The following is a 19,779-nucleotide window of genomic DNA, read 5'->3' as shown; positions in this document are numbered from 1 at the left end:
CACGATTGAGAAAAAAAAAGGGCTAGAAAGTCTCTTTGTTTAAGTCTCTATTGGATGTTGATCTCTTGAGTCAGACACCATTAACTAAGATAGATAGATTCCCACCAAACACAAGCACCGATCCAAGACCTCCACTTAACACAAAAATCAAATCTCTCTATCATGTAATCCAAGAAACTCAAACTAACTGAGAAACATGCCTTATTAAAATTTATCTTATGTATGAGGCAGCCATTCCTCAATTTCTTCACCAAATCAATTATCTCATTCACTGTCCCCATCTCATCCACCAATTACCAACTGACATAAAACTTGTTTTGTTAGCGAAGATGATCGTATCTGTAATGGATGTCAACCTGCCTTCCAAGACCTTGACTAGCAATTTATACAAGGACCAAATAAGCGAATGTATTATTAAAATCTATGTTCAAATAACATTTTGGATGAAGACCAATTTTAGTCCCTAAGAAAAATCGCAGGACCTGTTTTATTCTTTGAGAAAATAAAAATATCTTTTTGTTCGGGAAAAAAAAGAGACAACTTAGTCCAAACCTTCTTTAAACTTTGTTTGCTTGATGAAGGAAATATGGAGGAAAGAAACCAAGATGAAAAGAATAGAAAGAAAAAAATGTTATGTAGTAGTTTTGTATGAGAAAAAAAAAAGCCCTAATTAAATATGTGTAGTCATTTTATAAATAGACATACATTTTTTATCATGGTTTTCTTTACTTTTCTTTGATACCAACCAGTTAAATAATCATTCCTTTGCTTTGATGGTGCTTTTTTGCCATCTCTCGCTCTGAACAGGAGTGCTAGTGGAAACGAGGAGGGAGTAGGTGAAGCGTGTCATTCATAATGAACAAAAAGATACCAATACTCTGCAACTTTGTTGGAGCATCGACACAAATACAATGGTATTTGACAAGGACTAAAAACATATTTGAAATTAGATTAGGACCAATAAGTTGGTGGCTCGTCGTGAATTAGTTTAGGTGGTCGATGGTATTAAAATCCCATAAAAAAATGTTTCTTTTAGGTCCTATGATTAGCCACATCTCGTATTCATATCGTAACTTTATCATAAATCATAAACATCATCAATCAAATAAAGCTTAAAGAAAGTAAGGACCGTGTGCTTTCTTATTTTTCTCTGACTAAAAATGACTTTCATTGAAGCGGTTTGATCAAGATTGAATGGTTCAGATTTCAACCTTACAAATATCAAACAAGAGGTGCTAACTTTACTTAATTACCCTCCCACGGTGAGCGAGCGCAGCACAGTTGAATACAATCGTCTTCTTCCTTCTTCCACAACAAAACCCTACATTTGCTTTCTAACCTCTCCAAGATTCAATGTTCAAAGCTTTTCTCTGCAACAATGCATTTCGCATATCAACAACAACATACACTCTACAACGCACCTTTCCTATTTTCTCTCAAATTCCTCACCACCACCACCACCACTTCAAACCCATTCATCGTATCCTACCTCATTGACAAATTCGGATTCTCACATGAATTCGCACTCAAAGCTTCCAAACAGCTTTATTTCAAAACCTCACAAAAACCCGATTCAGTTATCAACTTCTTCAAAAATCATGGTTTCAATGACTCAGACATACGCAATATCATCAAAAGGGTACCAGGGATTCTTTCCTGCAATACCCACAAAACGATTCTCCCAAAGTTTCAATTTTTACTCTCCAAAGGTGCTTCTGAATCTGACATTGTCCGCATGGTTAAAGGTAACCCTCAGTTCTTGCAATTAAGCTTGAAGACTCATGAAATTAAGTTTCAATATTTTCTATCCAAAGGTGCTTCTTCTTCTGATATTGTTTCATTGTTAACTGCAAACCCTGGAATTTTACACATTAGCTTGGAGAAACGAATAATCCCTCTTTTTGAATTGTTAAGAAGGTTCTTTAAAACTGACAAGGATACCATTGTTTGCTTAATTCGACATTCAACTACATTTACTTTTAATCGTCAGCGCCTTACGGTGGCTAATATCAGTTTGATGACTGATTTTGGAGTTTCTGATTCTGTCATCGCTAATTTGCTTCACTCAAGGCCATCTATATTTGGTTCAACTGATTTGATTAAATCATTGGAGGAAGTAAAGAGTTTAGGGTTTGATCCGTCATTGACTACTTTTGGGGCTGCTTTGAAAGCCAAGAAAGGTATTAGTAAAAAACTTTGGGATGAGAAATTTGATGTCTTTAAGAAATGGGGTTGGTCCGATGAAACCGTTATTCGAGTATTTAGGTATCAGCCTAATTTGATGTTGACTTCAATTAATAAGATTAATTTGGTGATGAGATTTTGGGTCAATCAATTGGGTTGGGATTCCCTGGCACTTACTAAATGTGCACATATGTTTAGTTATAGTTTACATAAAAGGGTCATTCCAAGGGCCTCAGTTTTGCAATTTCTTTTGATGAAAGGTTTGCGGAAAAATAATGCAAGCTTAGTCACACCATTTACTTATTCTGAGGATATGTTCTTGAACAAGTTTGTTTTCAGCTTTAAGGAGGAGTCGGATTATCTGTTGAAGCTATATGAGGAAAAAATGAAACTTGCAAATACAACGGAGAACAATGGGATGTCATCCACCAAATGTATAAGATTTTGATCTTCTTTTGTAATATAACCTTATCTTGTTCCTTCTTTGATTTCAAGTACTTATTCTTTCTAGGCCAGGATAAGGGGTTGGTATTGTTGGCTTGTTTAATTTACTAATTTGAACTACTGTTATTTTTCGTTATCATCGATTTTAGTTGCAATTTCGACGCATAGGTCTTGCATTTTGTATATTGTAGTTACAATTTCTTTAGACCTTGTACTGTTGTACATGTGAAAGTTCAAATGGTCTTGAAATCCAGCAAGGATACGATTCTCTGCTTAATTCGATATTCTGCTGCATTTACTATAAATAATCCCTATCGCCTTATTGTGGCTAATATCAATTTGATGACTGATTTTGGAGTTTCTGATAATGTCATTGCTAGTATGCTTCAGTCAGAGCCAACTGTATTTGGTTCAAAGGATTTGATTAAGTCATTGGAGGAAGTTAAGTGTTTAGGGTTTCATCCTTCAAAGACTACTTTCGGAATTGCTTTGGCAGTAAAGAAAGGTTTGAGTAAAAAACTTTGGGATGAGAAAGTTGATACCTTTAAGAAATGGGGTTGGTCTGATGAAGATGTTATTCGAGTATTTAGGAGTCAACCTAATTTAATGTCTGTTTCAATTAATAAGATTGATTTGTTAATGAGTTTTTGGGTCAATCGATTGGGTTGGAATTCCTTGGCACTCACCAAGCGGCCACATATGTTTTCTTATAGTTTGGAGAAAAGGATCATCCCAAGGGACTCAGTTATGCAATTTCTTTTGATGAATGGTTTGCGAAAAAAAAATGCGAGCTTAGTTACACCATTTGCTTATTCTGAGAATATGTTCTTGAGCAAGTTTGTTTTCAGATTTATGGAGGAGTCTGATTATCTATTAAAGCTATATGAGGAAAAAATGAAACTTGCATACACAAAGAAGAACAATGGCATGCCATTCACTTAATATGTGAATTCATAATCTTCTTTTGTAATGTAGCCTTAGCTTGTTAGTTCTTAAAATTTAAGTGCTTATTCTTTCTAGGCCAAAATTTAAGAAGCTTTGGTGGGAGAGTTGCTAGAGGGTGGGAGTTGGGGTTTTATTTGGAGGCGTAGATTTTTTGTGTGGGAGGAGAACTTACTTAACAATTTATTGGAAGATTTGGATGGTTTTGTTCGGTCTCATGAGGAGGATAGATGGAGATGGTGATTGGAGGACGATGGTAGGTTCTCGGTTAAGTCGATGTATTTCAAGTTGGAAGGAGCTATGTTGGGGGAGTATAGGTGTCCGGTGGAGAAAATGAATACTTTTAAGCTTATTTGGAAGTCAGGGGCACCTTCAAAAGTGATGGCTTTTACTTGGAAGCTCCTACTTGACCGTATTCCTACTAGAGCAAATTTGGAGATTAGAAATTGCTTATCGCCGGAGGATGGATCAAATTGCATTTGGTGTACGACGGGGAGGGAATCTTCCACTCACCTTTTCCTTCATTGTGTTTTTGCCTATGATATATGGTTGTCTTTGATGAGGTGGACTAACCAGTTTTTCTTGATTCCTCCGAATTTGTTTATTCATTGGGAGTGTTGGAGTGCGGGAGGGTATCATAAGAAGATCCGGAGGGGTTGGAGAATGATTTGGCAAGCCGCTGTTTGGGTTATTTGGAAAAGACGTAATGACCGTATGTTCAATGATGTTGTTAAAGGGGTGGAGGAGTTGGTTGAAGAGATTCAGGTTTAATCTTGGCGGTGGATGATGGGAACGAGGGATACTCCGGTGTGTATGTTCTATGAGTGGAAGTGGTGTCTGGAGGCGTGTTTGCGGAGGTAAAGGGTGAGGGCAGGGACTGGTGGTCTGTGGTGTGTTATTTTCTGGTGCTGTTGCGTGTTTTCTGCTCACCTGCGTATCTGTTACTGTTGTTTTTCTGCTGCATTTTGGCTGCTGTTTTGTGCAGATAGCAGCACTGCCTGCTGCGTTTTTGTTTCCTCACGGGTGTGGCAGTGTTTGGGTTTTGTTATATTCCCCTTTGCTGTTATGTGTTGGCTTTTGGGGAGGAGTTATGGGATTGAATTCCGGTGTATTTAGTTAGATTTCAATGTCATATCTTTGCTTTTGGTGGGGTTTTGCTGTTATTGTATTTGGTGTTTTCGCGGTGTTTTGGTGGATGTTACGCTTATATGCGGCATCTTTGTTTTTTTTTTTCACCACCTCTAAGCGTCTTGCTAGAGTTTCGGTTTCAATAATATTTGCCGATTAAAAAAAAAAAAAAAGAGGATAGTCCAGCTGACTTGTTTTTTTGCTAACTTGGACCAGAGTGCCAAAGTTGGTCATAGAAATATCTTATGATTTATCTTATGAAGTTATGCCTTATATCTAATAGATATAGAAAAGATTAAATGGTCTAGCATTTATTTGGTCAGGGAATGTTTTCTGTTAGTTCTCCTTGTATAAACAAACTATGTAGGCAGGTCTGATTTAAATTTTAAGCTTGAGATTATTAAGTACTTTGCCTAGCTACTTTTCCTTTGGTTCTTCACACACTATCATTTTAATCCATGTCACCTTGTTTTTGCTATTATCAATTTGAGGACTGATTTTGAAGTTTGCGATTCTACCATTGATAGATTGCTTCAAAAAAGGTCATCTATATTTGGTCAAGCTGGTTTGATTAAGTCATTGGAGGTTAACGGTTTAGGTTTTGATCCTTCAATGACTACTTTTGGGGCTTCCTTGATAGCCAAGAAATGTAGGAGTAAAACACGTTGGGATGAGAAGTTGATGTCTTTGAGAAACGGGGTTGGTCTGATGAAGCTATTTCTCAAGCATTTAGGTTGCAGTCTAGTTTGAGGTTGGCTTCAGTTCAAAAGATTAATTTGGTGATGAGTTTTTGGGTCAATCTATTGGGTTGGAACTCCTTGGCACTTGCTAAAAGGCCGCATATTTTTGGTTTAAGTTTGCAGAAAAGGATCATTCCAAGGGTATTGGTTCTGCAATATCTTCTGTTGGAAGTTTGAAGAAAACGATTGCAAGATTAGCTAAACCATTTACTTCTTTGATTTGAAGAACTTATTTGGTCTAGGACAGGATGGTGGTTACTGGTTAGTGTAGTTGTCTTGTTTCTCTAACTTGGACTACTGTGGGTTTGGTTTTTCTTATTATCAATTTCAGTTACAATTTTGATGCATAGGTCTTGCATCTAGTACGTTTTAATTTTAGTTACAATTTCTTCGTATCTAGTACATGTAAAAGTTCACATGGTCTTTCTTTTGGCCAGGGAATGCTTTTCTCATGGTGTTAGTTCTTCTTCCTTGTTAATTTAACCCAAGGGTCCTTTGTATATATACAAATTATATATGCAGGTTTATATATTTTCATGATTAAAGCTTTCAGTTTTAGATTGGTACCAGAGTGCATCTTTTAACCACTTTTCCCGTTTGTTCTCAACACTACATTGTCTATTAAATCTTTATGTGGAAAAAATTAAGGTTGTATACAACATGGAGAACACTGACGTTCCATTCCACCAAATAGGTGACTTCATAATCTTTTTTTTTTGTAAGGTAATATTAGCTTGTTAGTTCTTAAATTTTAAGTGCTCATTCGTTTTGTAATGTAACATTAGCTTGTGACTTCATAATATGGGTTTAATTTTTGCGTTTCCAACTTCTTTTCATATTTTCCAATTTTTGTGCTCGTACTTAACATGTTATCTCTACTTCCGTTATTGTAGTATTTGTTAGCCATGGCAAGTGACAGAGACGAGTCTCTTCAATATATTGTACATTAAAAATTCCTGCTATCACTTGGAGGTTCTTTTGTTGGCCTCAATATAGTATGAATTGATAAAAACATTAACTTTGTTCGTCGATAAAAATTTATTTTTGGTGCTTTTGTTTCAGCTTTAGAAAAAATAGATTTTGGTTTAAAAGAATCTAGAGATTTTTTTCTAGAGATTTTTAAGAAAATCTAAAGCTATTTCTGTTTGTTTACTAACATAAAAAATCATTTTTTTAAGCTTTGAAGCTCGAACACTTGAGTTCCTTGTATTTAGAAGAAAAAGAAAATTGGAAAAGCTACTTGAAATAGCTTTTCATTTGAAGCTAAAAATTACTTTTTTAACAAAATGGATTTTTTTTTAAACAAACACTACAAAAATAAAAAAATAAGTGATTTTTTAATTAAAAAATAGATTTTTTTTTCAAAAAAATCCAAAACAAACATGCCCTTTGAATGAATTGATTCTATCGAATTGATTTTAACTGAAAATGAGTTAAAAGTAAAGTGATTTATATTTGATTACATTTATTTAAAAACAAGTTGAACAATATCTAGAGAATGAAAATATTTTAAAGTTGTTAGATTGGATGACTAAATGAACCAGAAGCTAATAGGAGTGTGGGTCACATGTGTACTTTTTTTCTTTGAAAGAGGGTCACACATGTAAATATCACTCATTTATAATTTTTTAATAGTAATATCTAATAAGCATTCAATCTTTGATCCTCTAACCTAGCATCTCGCACAAATTTCTTAAATATGATACACTAATCAACTATTAATAACTTTATATCATTATATTTGAATTTTTTAATATTAAAAGAGTATGGCCACCATGATTAGATTTCAGAAATGCTTCATTTCAGCTAATGGGCGCCGCTCAACACTCCATTTTCACTACCATTGGTAACATAATCATCTTCCATCTCTTTCAAGTCTCATAATCATTTCTCGTCATGGCCGTTTATGGATTATACGATTTTGGTATGTTATACTCATGTGGGGTTTTGTTTGTAATTTGTTCGATGAAATGCCCCAATGATATGACAAACTTTTGATCTGATTCAAATACAATTATATTGTTGCAGACATACATTGGATTGTTATTAATTTAGCCTCTGTTTCGATAAACTATTTCATTAAGTGCTTATGAAATAAGCTGTCGTAAGTTAACAAACAGTTTTACAAGTGTTTATGCCAGTAGATAAGTTAAATAAGTCAATCCATATAAACTCTTAAATAAGTTATCTAACAGTATCATCTAGTTTTCTGCAACTCTAGAAATGTCTTTGCATTGCCAATTTACTTATTGTTTTACACTTTGGTGTAATTTCCGAGCATCTAAAAGATTGAACAATCGAAAACTACTCCCTCGGTCCCAAGTTATCAATGGTTTTGACAATTTCAAACAAATCAAGAAATGTAATTAATTTTGTATGGGAAAAAGAAATTACCAGTTATTTTACAAAATTATCTTTCGTTAATGGGAAGAAGAAAGAATAATAAATAGTTAAACGTAGATATAGGAAAAGAAACATTTAATGTTTCATTGGTATTCTAAAGCGATTTATAATTTGGGACAAAGTTTTCTCCTAAAGCGACTTATAATTTGGGACGGATTAGTTCTTTACTAATAAATTTAATATGAAATTGTAACCAAAAAAAAAAAAAATTAATATGAAATTCAAAAAATGTATGTACTTGGTCAATGATCATAGAAAGATCACGATGATTGATTATCTAGAGTATTGTTCTTTTAAATGTTATTTACATACAAGTATTAGATGCTGCATAGTTTATAAGTGCGTATATACTTTCTCTTTAACAGTGCATTATATGTTGCTTGTGTGCAACATTTCAAGCACGGAAGTAGCTGTTATAAGGGTGCCGTTGTTGCGTGTTTGAGTAATAAGAGAATTTTTAGCAGCAATGCCAGTAGCCATGCTCCTGATAATCCTTCTAAAAGATTTGGTAATGGTGGTGGCATGTTGAAATTCACTTCTGAGGAAACACATTCGGTTCTTGAAGCACTATGCTCCAACACTGGTTTAAAAACTGGTAGACACTTAGGAAACAAAAGCTAACAGCTACTACTTTCGCTGCGGCCATTGGGTTTTGGCGTAAGCGAAGATCTCAGCTATGGTTGGAGAAGATTGGTGCTATAGAACCATTTTCTGGAAACCTTGCCACATGTTGGAGTAATATCAAAGAGGAAGAAGCACTTGAAAGATACAAATTGATGACTGGAAATACTGTATTGTTTTCTGAATTTCAGGTCTACGGTTCAAAACCAGAAGACAGTTGGCTCGCTGCTTCACCGGATGGTATAATTGACAGGATGGTCTATGATTTGCCTTCTCGTGGTGTACTGGAGGTGAAGTGTCCGTATTTCGGTGGAGACATGAGTAAAGCTTTGCCTTGGTACCGAATTCCAGTTCACTATATTCCTTAGCACTTTCTGATTTCTGGTGGAAGCATGTTGTATAGTAGCGGTGTTATAAAAGATCCTCTTTTTCAATTAAGATCACTAACACCAGCCCCTAGACATGAATTATGTCGTGATATAGTTTATAAAAGTAAACTTATTGTTAATAATTCTAATTTGTTGATCTGAGAGATACATGGGAAAATGACAAATTGATTCCTCCAGCTGTTAAGAGCAAAGTCATTAGTTTAGTAACCAATTCTTTTGCTGCACATTATGTAATATTTGAGTGGTTAGTTTGAATCGTTATAGTTTATGAAGATATTGATTTTGCTGAAGTAAACTGTGGACTGACGTTGATTATAGAACCATATACGAAAAATGTTTCAGATTTCAAGAGTTATGTTAAATGAGTATATGGCTATTTACTGCTAGAAAGTGCAGAAAGACAAAAGTTTATATGGTTGTAGAACATTCGTAATTTGAGACACTTGATTCTTTCAAAAGTTTACATTACATTGGTCACGAAGATTGAATGGAAGTGTTTTTACATTTGTTATTGATTGTCTTCTAGGCTTGAGACCAGTTCTGTAGTGCAACATAGGCAGAGTTAGGTTCTCTCATATACTAAATATGAAAGTATGTCTTCCTTTTGTGGTGGGCTATATATAGAACCATTCACATGCTTTCAGCATTGCTTAAGCTTTTGGAAGGAGTTGGTACATGACATGTTACAATTTCATTTATGCTTAATACGGTTTAAGACTATGATTATTTTCAAAGATATATTATCATTAACAAAATGCTGATTATAGTTGATAACTGATACATTGCCAGTTTGCCACTTAGTCGAATTGCTCTGTTCATAGTCTAGATTATGTTCTTTTTTGTTACCCAAGTCCAGTCTAGATTATGTTCTTTTAGAACCTGCTGTCAGTGCAATAATTTTACTCTCATTTGCTCAGACGATAAACATGTTCTGTTAAATTTCTTTTGTTGTAATGAACATCGTGATTCATGAGTAAGTATGGGATATTTGAGGTGATTTGATCAAATAATTGAGGCTAACTTGTAGACAAATGTATAATTTACACGTCGGAGATTCATATCGGGTAGAGAGATATTTTAATTTTTAAGTCCATTGCTGTAGAGAATCAATATGATTGTTATATTGCTAGGGTCTGTTATGAAGAACTTTTTGGTTGTTTATAAATGAGAGAGATAATATTCTAAAAAGATTAAAAACTATAACTAACTATTCTATACATTAACTAGAACGCCGACCCGTGCGCCGCACGGGTCTTACGAACCGGAATAATTTGATACACAATAAAATGAAATATGTTGGAATGGAATTTAAAAAGTCAGAACACATAAACAAAATTTATCGGTGCGACACACGGGTCAGATAGATTAAAAATATGTTAGTTAATATGGGAGAAATTAAGAAAATTGGTAGTAGTATTAAATTTGTTTGAAATTACTATAGTTTTTACAATTTTTTTCTATAATAGAAAGAGTTAGTTTATATTTTCAACATAGTATTTATTGTTGATTGAAAAATTAAATTATAAAATAAATATAGGTATGTTGATGATAAGATGATTAACGTAAATGAAAATACCATAGGTCTTATAGACAGATCAAAAAAATTGTCAATACCATAGGTCTTATAGACAGATCAAAAAAAATTGTCAAAAAAGTCTTATATTCATGGACGGAGATAATATTATAGATGAATAAATTTATAGTTATGAATGCAATTCACAAATAATGCACGCACAATAATTCACAAAAAGACCTCTCTATAATAAGTGAAGTATCATATAAGAAAGTACCACTGTCAACAAGTTGCACCCTACAGGGGCCTTAAAATTGTGATATATTGCTTGTTATGAAAATAACAAAATTTCTACGCAACATGAAGCTTATATATAAATAAGCTCTAGTGTATTGAGATAATGATTATATATATATGAGTACATTTAGGACTGCCTTTCTAACTGTAGCATTTATGTTATGAGTACTGATTAAAATGATGATCATATGTCATCATCATAATCAGGTAACTTCGTTGGGGCTGTCGCTGTTGCAATGTCATCATGGCCCAACACAAGCACATCATCGTCTGGAATATGCTGGTTGTCATACCATGTTGCCTTCTAACACATTTAAAAGTGATACAAATGATTCAAATTCAGGGTTTGATATTGAGTGGATATAATTTAGATTTGATAGTGTGAAAAAACATTTGTTTGAAGATAACTTTTGGATGGATCTCAAAAGTTATTTGGGATTAAGATTAAGATATGATTAAAAGTTCTTTTAAATGTGAATGAATGTGTATGTTTAATTTAATGCTAAAAAGATCTGCAACCTAAAAGAAAATTGCTGCATGATGCAAGCTATAAATACTTAAAAAAGATGTGAAAACAAAAATGAACGGGAAATGAAAGTAACAATAATATGATGTTATAGTACCTATATGATGAAAAAGCTGCAATGATATTGATAATTACTTCAATTATATATATATATATATATATATATATATATATATATATATATATATATATATATATATATATAACAAACTCAAAAAAAAATTTGATAAGAGAAAAATGAACTCATAAGATATAATGAAAGGTTCCTCCACATATTGTCTTCCTCCACCACCACCACCGGAGCGGCGGTCTCGCCGTCTTCCATCACCGGAGCGGAGGGACCGCGTTCCTCCACCACCGGAGCAGTTCTATAGGATGTGTATTCGACACTAATTAAATTTGAATATTTTATCAAATAGAAATCAAACTTTGTTTTCTCACAACTTCATTAGTGTGTGACATTTTTAATATATATATATATTTGTGTGTGTGTGTGTGTGTGTGGGGGGGGGGGGGGGGGGGGGGGGGGCGTGCGTGCGTGCGTGGGTGCGTGTTGAAAATGATATTTAATATAGACATTATTTACCAATTGTTAGAGATCATAAAATAACAAAATAATATTGAAATTATACAAATATAAATTAATTTTTACTTTTAGAAATTTTGATTACACACTACAGCTCTTAATATATTTAGAACAACCGACGTCGAATTAGATTGATAGAAATCTGAAGGCAAAAAGAATTTAAGTATGGTTCAAATAGCTGGCATTGAAATCGAACCTGCAACATGAATTATGACTGCTCCTTTACATACCACTTGAGATTCGAGTGAACATGTTTACAAAATTTGACGTACGAAAATATTTTCAAAGACAAAAACATGAGGCCTTATACAGGGCGTAAAAAATTCGGGGCTAAATCCCTTGCTTTAGTGGCAGCCCCCTTGGCCCGGCTCTGCATACAGGGGTCGTGGACTTACGCTCAGTATATTCAATATCTTGTATTACGGGATATATCTTGAAAAGAAATTTGGATCCAGTATGTGAGCTGCTAGTTTTTTTTTAAACGTCAATAATTTTTTACTTGTACGGTGAACTTGGTGCAAAGCGGTGCTGTAATGGGCATGGTAGGAGGCACATTGTCAGATTTGACAATGCATCCAAATAAGGTGAATAGACAAATAAATATGCTAAGCTTTGTTAGTTTCATTTATGCCGAGCAAAGAAAGTATTATCATTTATCACTTAATATTAAACTTACCATTTGTCTTATAAAAAGTTTTGATAAGAGAAAAATGAAACCAGTAAGGAAAAAAAATTGTTGAAGATTAACTATTTTCACCATATTTAGATACATAGCATTTTTTCTTCTATTTTCTTAGCATAACATGGTTGCAGCTACTGATAATGTGATTGTTGATATGGTAATCTTGTTGTTTGAATCATACCATTTTTTTCCTTCTATTTTACTCCATCCGTTTCAAAATATAAGCAAAACTCACTTTTTAGGTTCATTCATTTAATGATGTATGTGGTCCATGAACCACATACATCATTAAATAAATGAACCTAAAAAGTGAATTTTGCTTATATTTTGAAACGGAGGGAGTATATAGCATTTAGATACATATCATTTTTTCTTCTATTTTTTTTTTCTATTTATAGAAGTATACAGGGGAGTATACGGGGTAGGTGGTCAACTGATTATTAATAATTTTGTGGTGGGAAATTGCCTAGATCTTAAAATACAGATAAAATTTATTTTTTTCTACTTATAGAACTATACAAGGGAGTATATGGGATAGGTGGTCAACTAATTATTAATAATTTTGTGATGTGAAATTGCCTAGATCTTAAAATACATATAAAATTTATTTATTTCTATTTATAGAAGTATGCAAATAAAATTTATTTTTTCTATTTATAGAAGTATACAGGGGAGTATACGGGGTAGGTGGTCAACTGGTCAAATGTTTTATCATCATTTGATTATTAATCATTAATCTTGTTGTTTGAACAAGAACCCTCCACTACCGCAGAAAATGAAAATCTTCCTCCACCGCCGCAGAAACTGAAAATCTTCCTCCACCACCGAGCGGCGGTATCGCCGTCCTCCGCCGCCAACATTGTGGCTTATTCCAACATTTGTGGTGGCCATTTTGGTTATTTTTATTCTCACTATGTATGAGAACAACTGTCCATCAATACCCCCTCATTCTTGCCTCGCTTCCTTTCTCGGGAGATCTTCTTTTCTGCCCATCGAACAGAACCCACATCTGGGTTCCGATCCTCTGACGTAAGTGTATTTATTAACTACTTCTTTATGTGATTAATTAATACATTATTTTCAAATTTTATTATGCATGTTAGTGAAGATGGGTGCTATGTACTTCAAGAAATCTGATCGATTACACCACATTTACCGCCTCTTCACCTCTTTGTGGGTTCATGCAGGCAGGGCCGGCCCAACATGTTTTTAGGCCTAAAGCGGAATTTAAATAGAGGCATTTTAAGTGAGTTGAGAGAGAATAAGACAAAATTAATAAAAAAATCCATAAGTTCCCTCAATCGAAAGTAATTCTATAGGATGTGTATTCGACACTAATTAAATTTGAGTATTTTATCAACTAGAAATCAAACTTTGTTTTGTCACAACTTCATTAGTGTGTGACATTTTTAATATATGTATATATATATATATATATATATATATATATATATATATATATATATATATTTGTGTGTGTGTGTGTGTGTGTGGGGGGGGGGGGGGGGGGGGGGCGTGCGTGCGTGGGTGCGTGTTGAAAATGATATTTAATATAGACATTATCCACCAATTGTTAGAGATCATAAAATAACAAAATAATATTGAAATTATACAAATATAAATTAATTTTTACTTTTAGAAATTTTGATTACACACTACAGCTCTTAATATATTTAGAACAACCGACGTCGAATTAGATTGATAGAAATCTGAAGGCAAAAAGAATTTAAGTATGGTTCAAATAGCTGGCATTGAAATCGAACCTGCAACATGAATTATGACTGCTCCTTTACATACCACTTGAGATTCGAGTGAACATGTTTACAAAATTTGACGTACGAAAATATTTTCAAAGACAAAAACATGAGGCCTTATACGGGGCGTAAAAAATTCGGGGCTAAATCCCTTGCTTTAGTGGCAGCCCCCTTGGCCCGGCTCTGCATACAGGGGTCGTGGACTTACGCTCAGTATATTCAATATCTTGTATTACGGGATATATCTTGAAAAGAAATTTGGATCCAGTATGTGAGCTGCTAGTTTTTTTTTAAACGTCAATAATTTTTTACTTGTACGGTGAACTTGGTGCAAAGCGGTGCTGTAATGGGCATGGTAGGAGGCACATTGTCAGATTTGACAATGCATCCAAATAAGGTGAATAGACAAATAAATATGCTAAGCTTTGTTAGTTTCATTTATGCCGAGCAAAGAAAGTATTATCATTTATCACTTAATATTAAACTTACCATTTGTCTTATAAAAAGTTTTGATAAGAGAAAAATGAAACCAGTAAGGAAAAAAAATTGTTGAAGATTAACTATTTTCACCATATTTAGATACATAGCATTTTTTCTTCTATTTTCTTAGCATAACATGGTTGCAGCTACTGATAATGTGATTGTTGATATGGTAATCTTGTTGTTTGAATCATACCATTTTTTTCCTTCTATTTTACTCCATCCGTTTCAAAATATAAGCAAAACTCACTTTTTAGGTTCATTCATTTAATGATGTATGTGGTCCATGAACCACATACATCATTAAATTAATGAACCTAAAAAGTGAATTTTGCTTATATTTTGAAACGGAGGGAGTACATAGCATTTAGATACATATCATTTTTTCTTCTATTTTTTTTTTCTATTTATAGAAGTATACAGGGGAGTATACGGGGTAGGTGGTCAACTGATTATTAATAATTTTGTGGTGGGAAATTGCCTAGATCTTAAAATACAGATAAAATTTATTTTTTTCTACTTATAGAACTATACAAGGGAGTATATGGGATAGGTGGTCAACTAATTATTAATAATTTTGTGATGTGAAATTGCCTAGATCTTAAAATACATATAAAATTTATTTATTTCTATTTATAGAAGTATGCAAATAAAATTTATTTTTTCTATTTATAGAAGTATACAGGGGAGTATACGGGGTAGGTGGTCAACTGGTCAAATGTTTTATCATCATTTGATTATTAATCATTAATCTTGTTGTTTGAACAAGAACCCTCCACTACCGCAGAAAATGAAAATCTTCCTCCACCGCCGCAGAAACTGAAAATCTTCCTCCACCACCGAGCGGCGGTATCGCCGTCCTCCGCCGCCAACATTGTGGCTTATTCCAACATTTGTGGTGGCCATTTTGGTTATTTTTATTCTCACTATGTATGAGAACAACTGTCCATCAATACCCCCTCATTCTTGCCTCGCTTCCTTTCTCGGGAGATCTTCTTTTCTGCCCATCGAACAGAACCCACATCTGGGTTCCGATCCTCTGACGTAAGTGTATTTATTAACTACTTCTTTATGTGATTAATTAATACATTATTTTCAAATTTTATTATGCATGTTAGTGAAGATGGGTGCTATGTACTTCAAGAAATCTGATCGATTACACCACATTTACCGCCTCTTCACCTCTTTGTGGGTTCATGCAGGCAGGGCCGGCCCAACATGTTTTTAGGCCTAAAGCGGAATTTAAATAGAGGCATTTTAAGTGTGTTGAGAGAGAATAAGACAAAATTAATAAAAAAATCCATAAGTTCCCTCAATCGAAAGTAATTCTATAGGATGTGTATTCGACACTAATTAAATTTGAGTATTTTATCAACTAGAAATCAAACTTTGTTTTGTCACAACTTCATTAGTGTGTGACATTTTTAATATATGTATATATATATATATATATATTTGTGTGTGTGTGTGTGTGTGGGGGGGGGGGGGGGGGGCGTGCGTGCGTGGGTGCGTGTTGAAAATGATATTTAATATAGACATTATCCACCAATTGTTAGAGATCATAAAATAACAAAATAATATTGAAATTATACAAATATAAATTAATTTTTACTTTTAGAAATTTTGATTACACACTACAGCTCTTAATATATTTAGAACAACCGACGTCGAATTAGATTGATAGAAATCTGAAGGCAAAAAGAATTTAAGTATGGTTCAAATAGCTGGCATTGAAATCGAACCTGCAACATGAATTATGACTGCTCCTTTACATACCACTTGAGATTCGAGTGAACATGTTTACAAAATTTGACGTACGAAAATATTTTCAAAGACAAAAACATGAGGCCTTATACGGGGCGTAAAAAATTCGGGGCTAAATCCCTTGCTTTAGTGGCAGCCCCCTTGGCCCGGCTCTGCATACAGGGGTCGTGGACTTACGCTCAGTATATTCAATATCTTGTATTACGGGATATATCTTGAAAAGAAATTTGGATCCAGTATGTGAGCTGCTAGTTTTTTTTTAAACGTCAATAATTTTTTACTTGTACGGTGAACTTGGTGCAAAGCGGTGCTGTAATGGGCATGGTAGGAGGCACATTGTCAGATTTGACAATGCATCCAAATAAGGTGAATAGACAAATAAATATGCTAAGCTTTGTTAGTTTCATTTATGCCGAGCAAAGAAAGTATTATCATTTATCACTTAATATTAAACTTACCATTTGTCTTATAAAAAGTTTTGATAAGAGAAAAATGAAACCAGTAAGGAAAAAAAATTGTTGAAGATTAACTATTTTCACCATATTTAGATACATAGCATTTTTTCTTCTATTTTCTTAGCATAACATGGTTGCAGCTACTGATAATGTGATTGTTGATATGGTAATCTTGTTGTTTGAATCATACCATTTTTTTCCTTCTATTTTACTCCATCCGTTTCAAAATATAAGCAAAACTCACTTTTTAGGTTCATTCATTTAATGATGTATGTGGTCCATGAACCACATACATCATTAAATTAATGAACCTAAAAAGTGAATTTTGCTTATATTTTGAAACGGAGGGAGTACATAGCATTTAGATACATATCATTTTTTCTTCTATTTTTTTTTCTATTTATAGAAGTATACAGGGGAGTATACGGGGTAGGTGGTCAACTGATTATTAATAATTTTGTGGTGGGAAATTGCCTAGATCTTAAAATACAGATAAAATTTATTTTTTTCTACTTATAGAACTATACAAGGGAGTATATGGGATAGGTGGTCAACTAATTATTAATAATTTTGTGATGTGAAATTGCCTAGATCTTAAAATACATATAAAATTTATTTATTTCTATTTATAGAAGTATGCAAATAAAATTTATTTTTTCTATTTATAGAAGTATACAGGGGAGTATACGGGGTAGGTGGTCAACTGGTCAAATGTTTTATCATCATTTGATTATTAATCATTAATCTTGTTGTTTGAACAAGAACCCTCCACTACCGCAGAAAATGAAAATCTTCCTCCACCGCCACTGAAAATGAAAATCTTCCTCCACCACCACCACCGGAGCGGCGGTATCGCCGTCCTCCGCCGCCAACAGTGTGGCTTATTCCAACATTTGTGGTGGCCATTTTGGTTATTTTTATTCTCACTATGTATGAGAACAACTGTCCATCAATACCCCCTCATTCTTGCCTCGCTTCCTTTCTCGGGAGATCTTCTTTTCTGCCCATCGAACAGAACCCACATCTGGGTTCCGATCCTCTGACGTAAGTGTATTTATTAACTACTTCTTTATGTGATTAATTAATACATTATTTTCAAATTTTATTATGCATGTTAGTGAAGATGGGTGCTATGTACTTCAAGAAATCTGATCGATTACACCACATTTACCGCCTCTTCACCTCTTTGTGGGTTCATGCAGGCAGGGCCGGCCCAACATGTTTTTAGGCCTAAAGCGGAATTTAAATAGAGGCATTTTAAGTGTGTTGAGAGAGAATAAGACAAAATTAATAAAAAAATCCATAAGTTCCCTTAATCGAAAGTAATTCTATAGGATGTGTATTCGACACTAATTAAATTTGAGTATTTTATCAACTAGAAATCAAACTTTGTTTGGTCACAACATCATTAGTGTGTGACATTTTTAATATATATATATATATATATATATATATATATATATATATATATATTTGTGTGTGTGTGTGTGTGTGACGTCGAATTAGATTGATAGAAATCTGAAGGCAAAAAGAATTTAAGTATGGTTCAAATAGCTGGCATTGAAATCGAACCTGCAACGTGAATTATGACTGCTCCTTTACATACCACTTGAGATTCGAGTGAACATGTTTACAAAATTTGACGTACGATAATATTTTCAAAGACAAAAACATGAGGCCTTATACGGGGCGTAAAAAATTCGGGGCTAAATCCCTTGCTTTAGTGGCAGCCCCCTTGGCCCGGCTCTGCATACAGGGGTCGTGGACTTACGCTCAGTATATTCAATATCTTGTATTACGGGATATATCTTGAAAAGAAATTTGGATCCAGTATGTGAGCTGCTAGTTTTTTTTTAAACGTCAATAATTTTTTACTTGTACGGTGAACTTGGTGCAAAGCGGTGCTGTAATGGGCATGGTAGGAGGCACATTGTCAGATTTGACAATGCATCCAAATAAGGTGAATAGACAAATAAATATGCTAAGCTTTGTTAGTTTCATTTATGCCGAGCAAAGAAAGTATTATCATTTATCACTTAATATTAAACTTACCATTTGTCTTATAAAAAGTTTTGATAAGAGAAAAATGAAACCAGTAAGGAAAAAAAATTGTTGAAGATTAACTATTTTCACCATATTTAGATACATAGCATTTTTTCTTCTATTTTCTTAGCATAACATGGTTGCAGCTACTGATAATGTGATTGTTGATATGGTAATCTTGTTGTTTGAATCATACCATTTTTTTCCTTCTATTTTACTCCATCCGTTTCAAAATATAAGCAAAACTCACTTTTTAGGTTCATTCATTTAATGATGTATGTGGTCCATGAACCACATACATCATTAAATTAATGAACCTAAAAAGTGAATTTTGCTTATATTTTGAAACGGAGGGAGTACATAGCATTTAGATACATATCATTTTTTCTTCTATTTTTTTTTCTATTTATAGAAGTATACAGGGGAGTATACGGGGTAGGTGGTCAACTGATTATTAATAATTTTGTGGTGGGAAATTGCCTAGATCTTAAAATACAGATAAAATTTATTTTTTTCTACTTATAGAACTATACAAGGGAGTATATGGGATAGGTGGTCAACTAATTATTAATAATTTTGTGATGTGAAATTGCCTAGATCTTAAAATACATATAAAATTTATTTATTTCTATTTATAGAAGTATGCAAATAAAATTTATTTTTTCTATTTATAGAAGTATACAGGGGAGTATACGGGGTAGGTGGTCAACTGGTCAAATGTTTTATCATCATTTGATTATTAATCATTAATCTTGTTGTTTGAACAAGAACCCTCCACTACCGCAGAAAATGAAAATCTTCCTCCACCGCCACTGAAAATGAAAATCT

The 19,779-nt window shown here is 33.6% G+C and overlaps 2 protein-coding genes and 2 pseudogenes across 3 annotated transcripts; all 4 read left to right on the top strand.

Annotated features, from left to right (window-relative positions):
* The first annotated feature begins 1,378 nt into the window (after positions 1-1,378).
* On the top strand, positions 1,379-2,793 carry LOC146945502 (uncharacterized). Its single transcript, XM_085743821.1, has one exon. The coding sequence runs from the start codon at positions 1,379-1,381 to the stop codon at positions 2,630-2,632; it is 1,254 nt and encodes a 417-aa protein (XP_085599947.1). The 3' UTR covers positions 2,633-2,793.
* Positions 2,794-2,865: 72 nt separating this feature from the next.
* Positions 2,866-5,996, top strand: LOC146945500 (transcription termination factor MTERF15, mitochondrial-like). The gene has a single exon (XM_085743822.1). It carries the CDS (start codon positions 2,866-2,868, stop codon positions 3,568-3,570), a length of 705 nt encoding a protein of 234 aa, XP_085599948.1. The 3' UTR covers positions 3,571-5,996.
* Positions 3,847-5,996, top strand: LOC146945501 (uncharacterized; annotated as a pseudogene). Its single transcript, XR_015026405.1, has one exon. The product of XR_015026405.1 is annotated as an uncharacterized LOC146945501 (transcript).
* A 2,110-nt stretch (positions 5,997-8,106) lies between these two features.
* Positions 8,107-9,132, top strand: LOC146945499 (uncharacterized; annotated as a pseudogene).
* The last annotated feature ends 10,647 nt before the right edge of the window (positions 9,133-19,779 follow it).

The sequence above is a fragment of the Medicago sativa genome, chromosome 2 (assembly GCF_051527215.1).
Source record: "Medicago sativa cultivar Bolivia chromosome 2, Bolivia_mono, whole genome shotgun sequence".
NCBI classification, from domain to species: Eukaryota; Viridiplantae; Streptophyta; class Magnoliopsida; order Fabales; family Fabaceae; genus Medicago; species Medicago sativa.
The sequence above is the reverse complement of the archived record's forward strand: the minus strand, read 5'-3'. Positions and strand labels throughout refer to the sequence as shown.

Bases quoted from the DNA above. Each gene is read 5' to 3' on its own strand.
- LOC146945502 (XM_085743821.1), top strand. From the start codon at position 1,379: ATGCATTTCGCATATCAACAACAACATACACTCTACAACGCACCTTTC.
- LOC146945500 (XM_085743822.1), top strand. From the start codon at position 2,866: ATGGTCTTGAAATCCAGCAAGGATACGATTCTCTGCTTAATTCGATAT.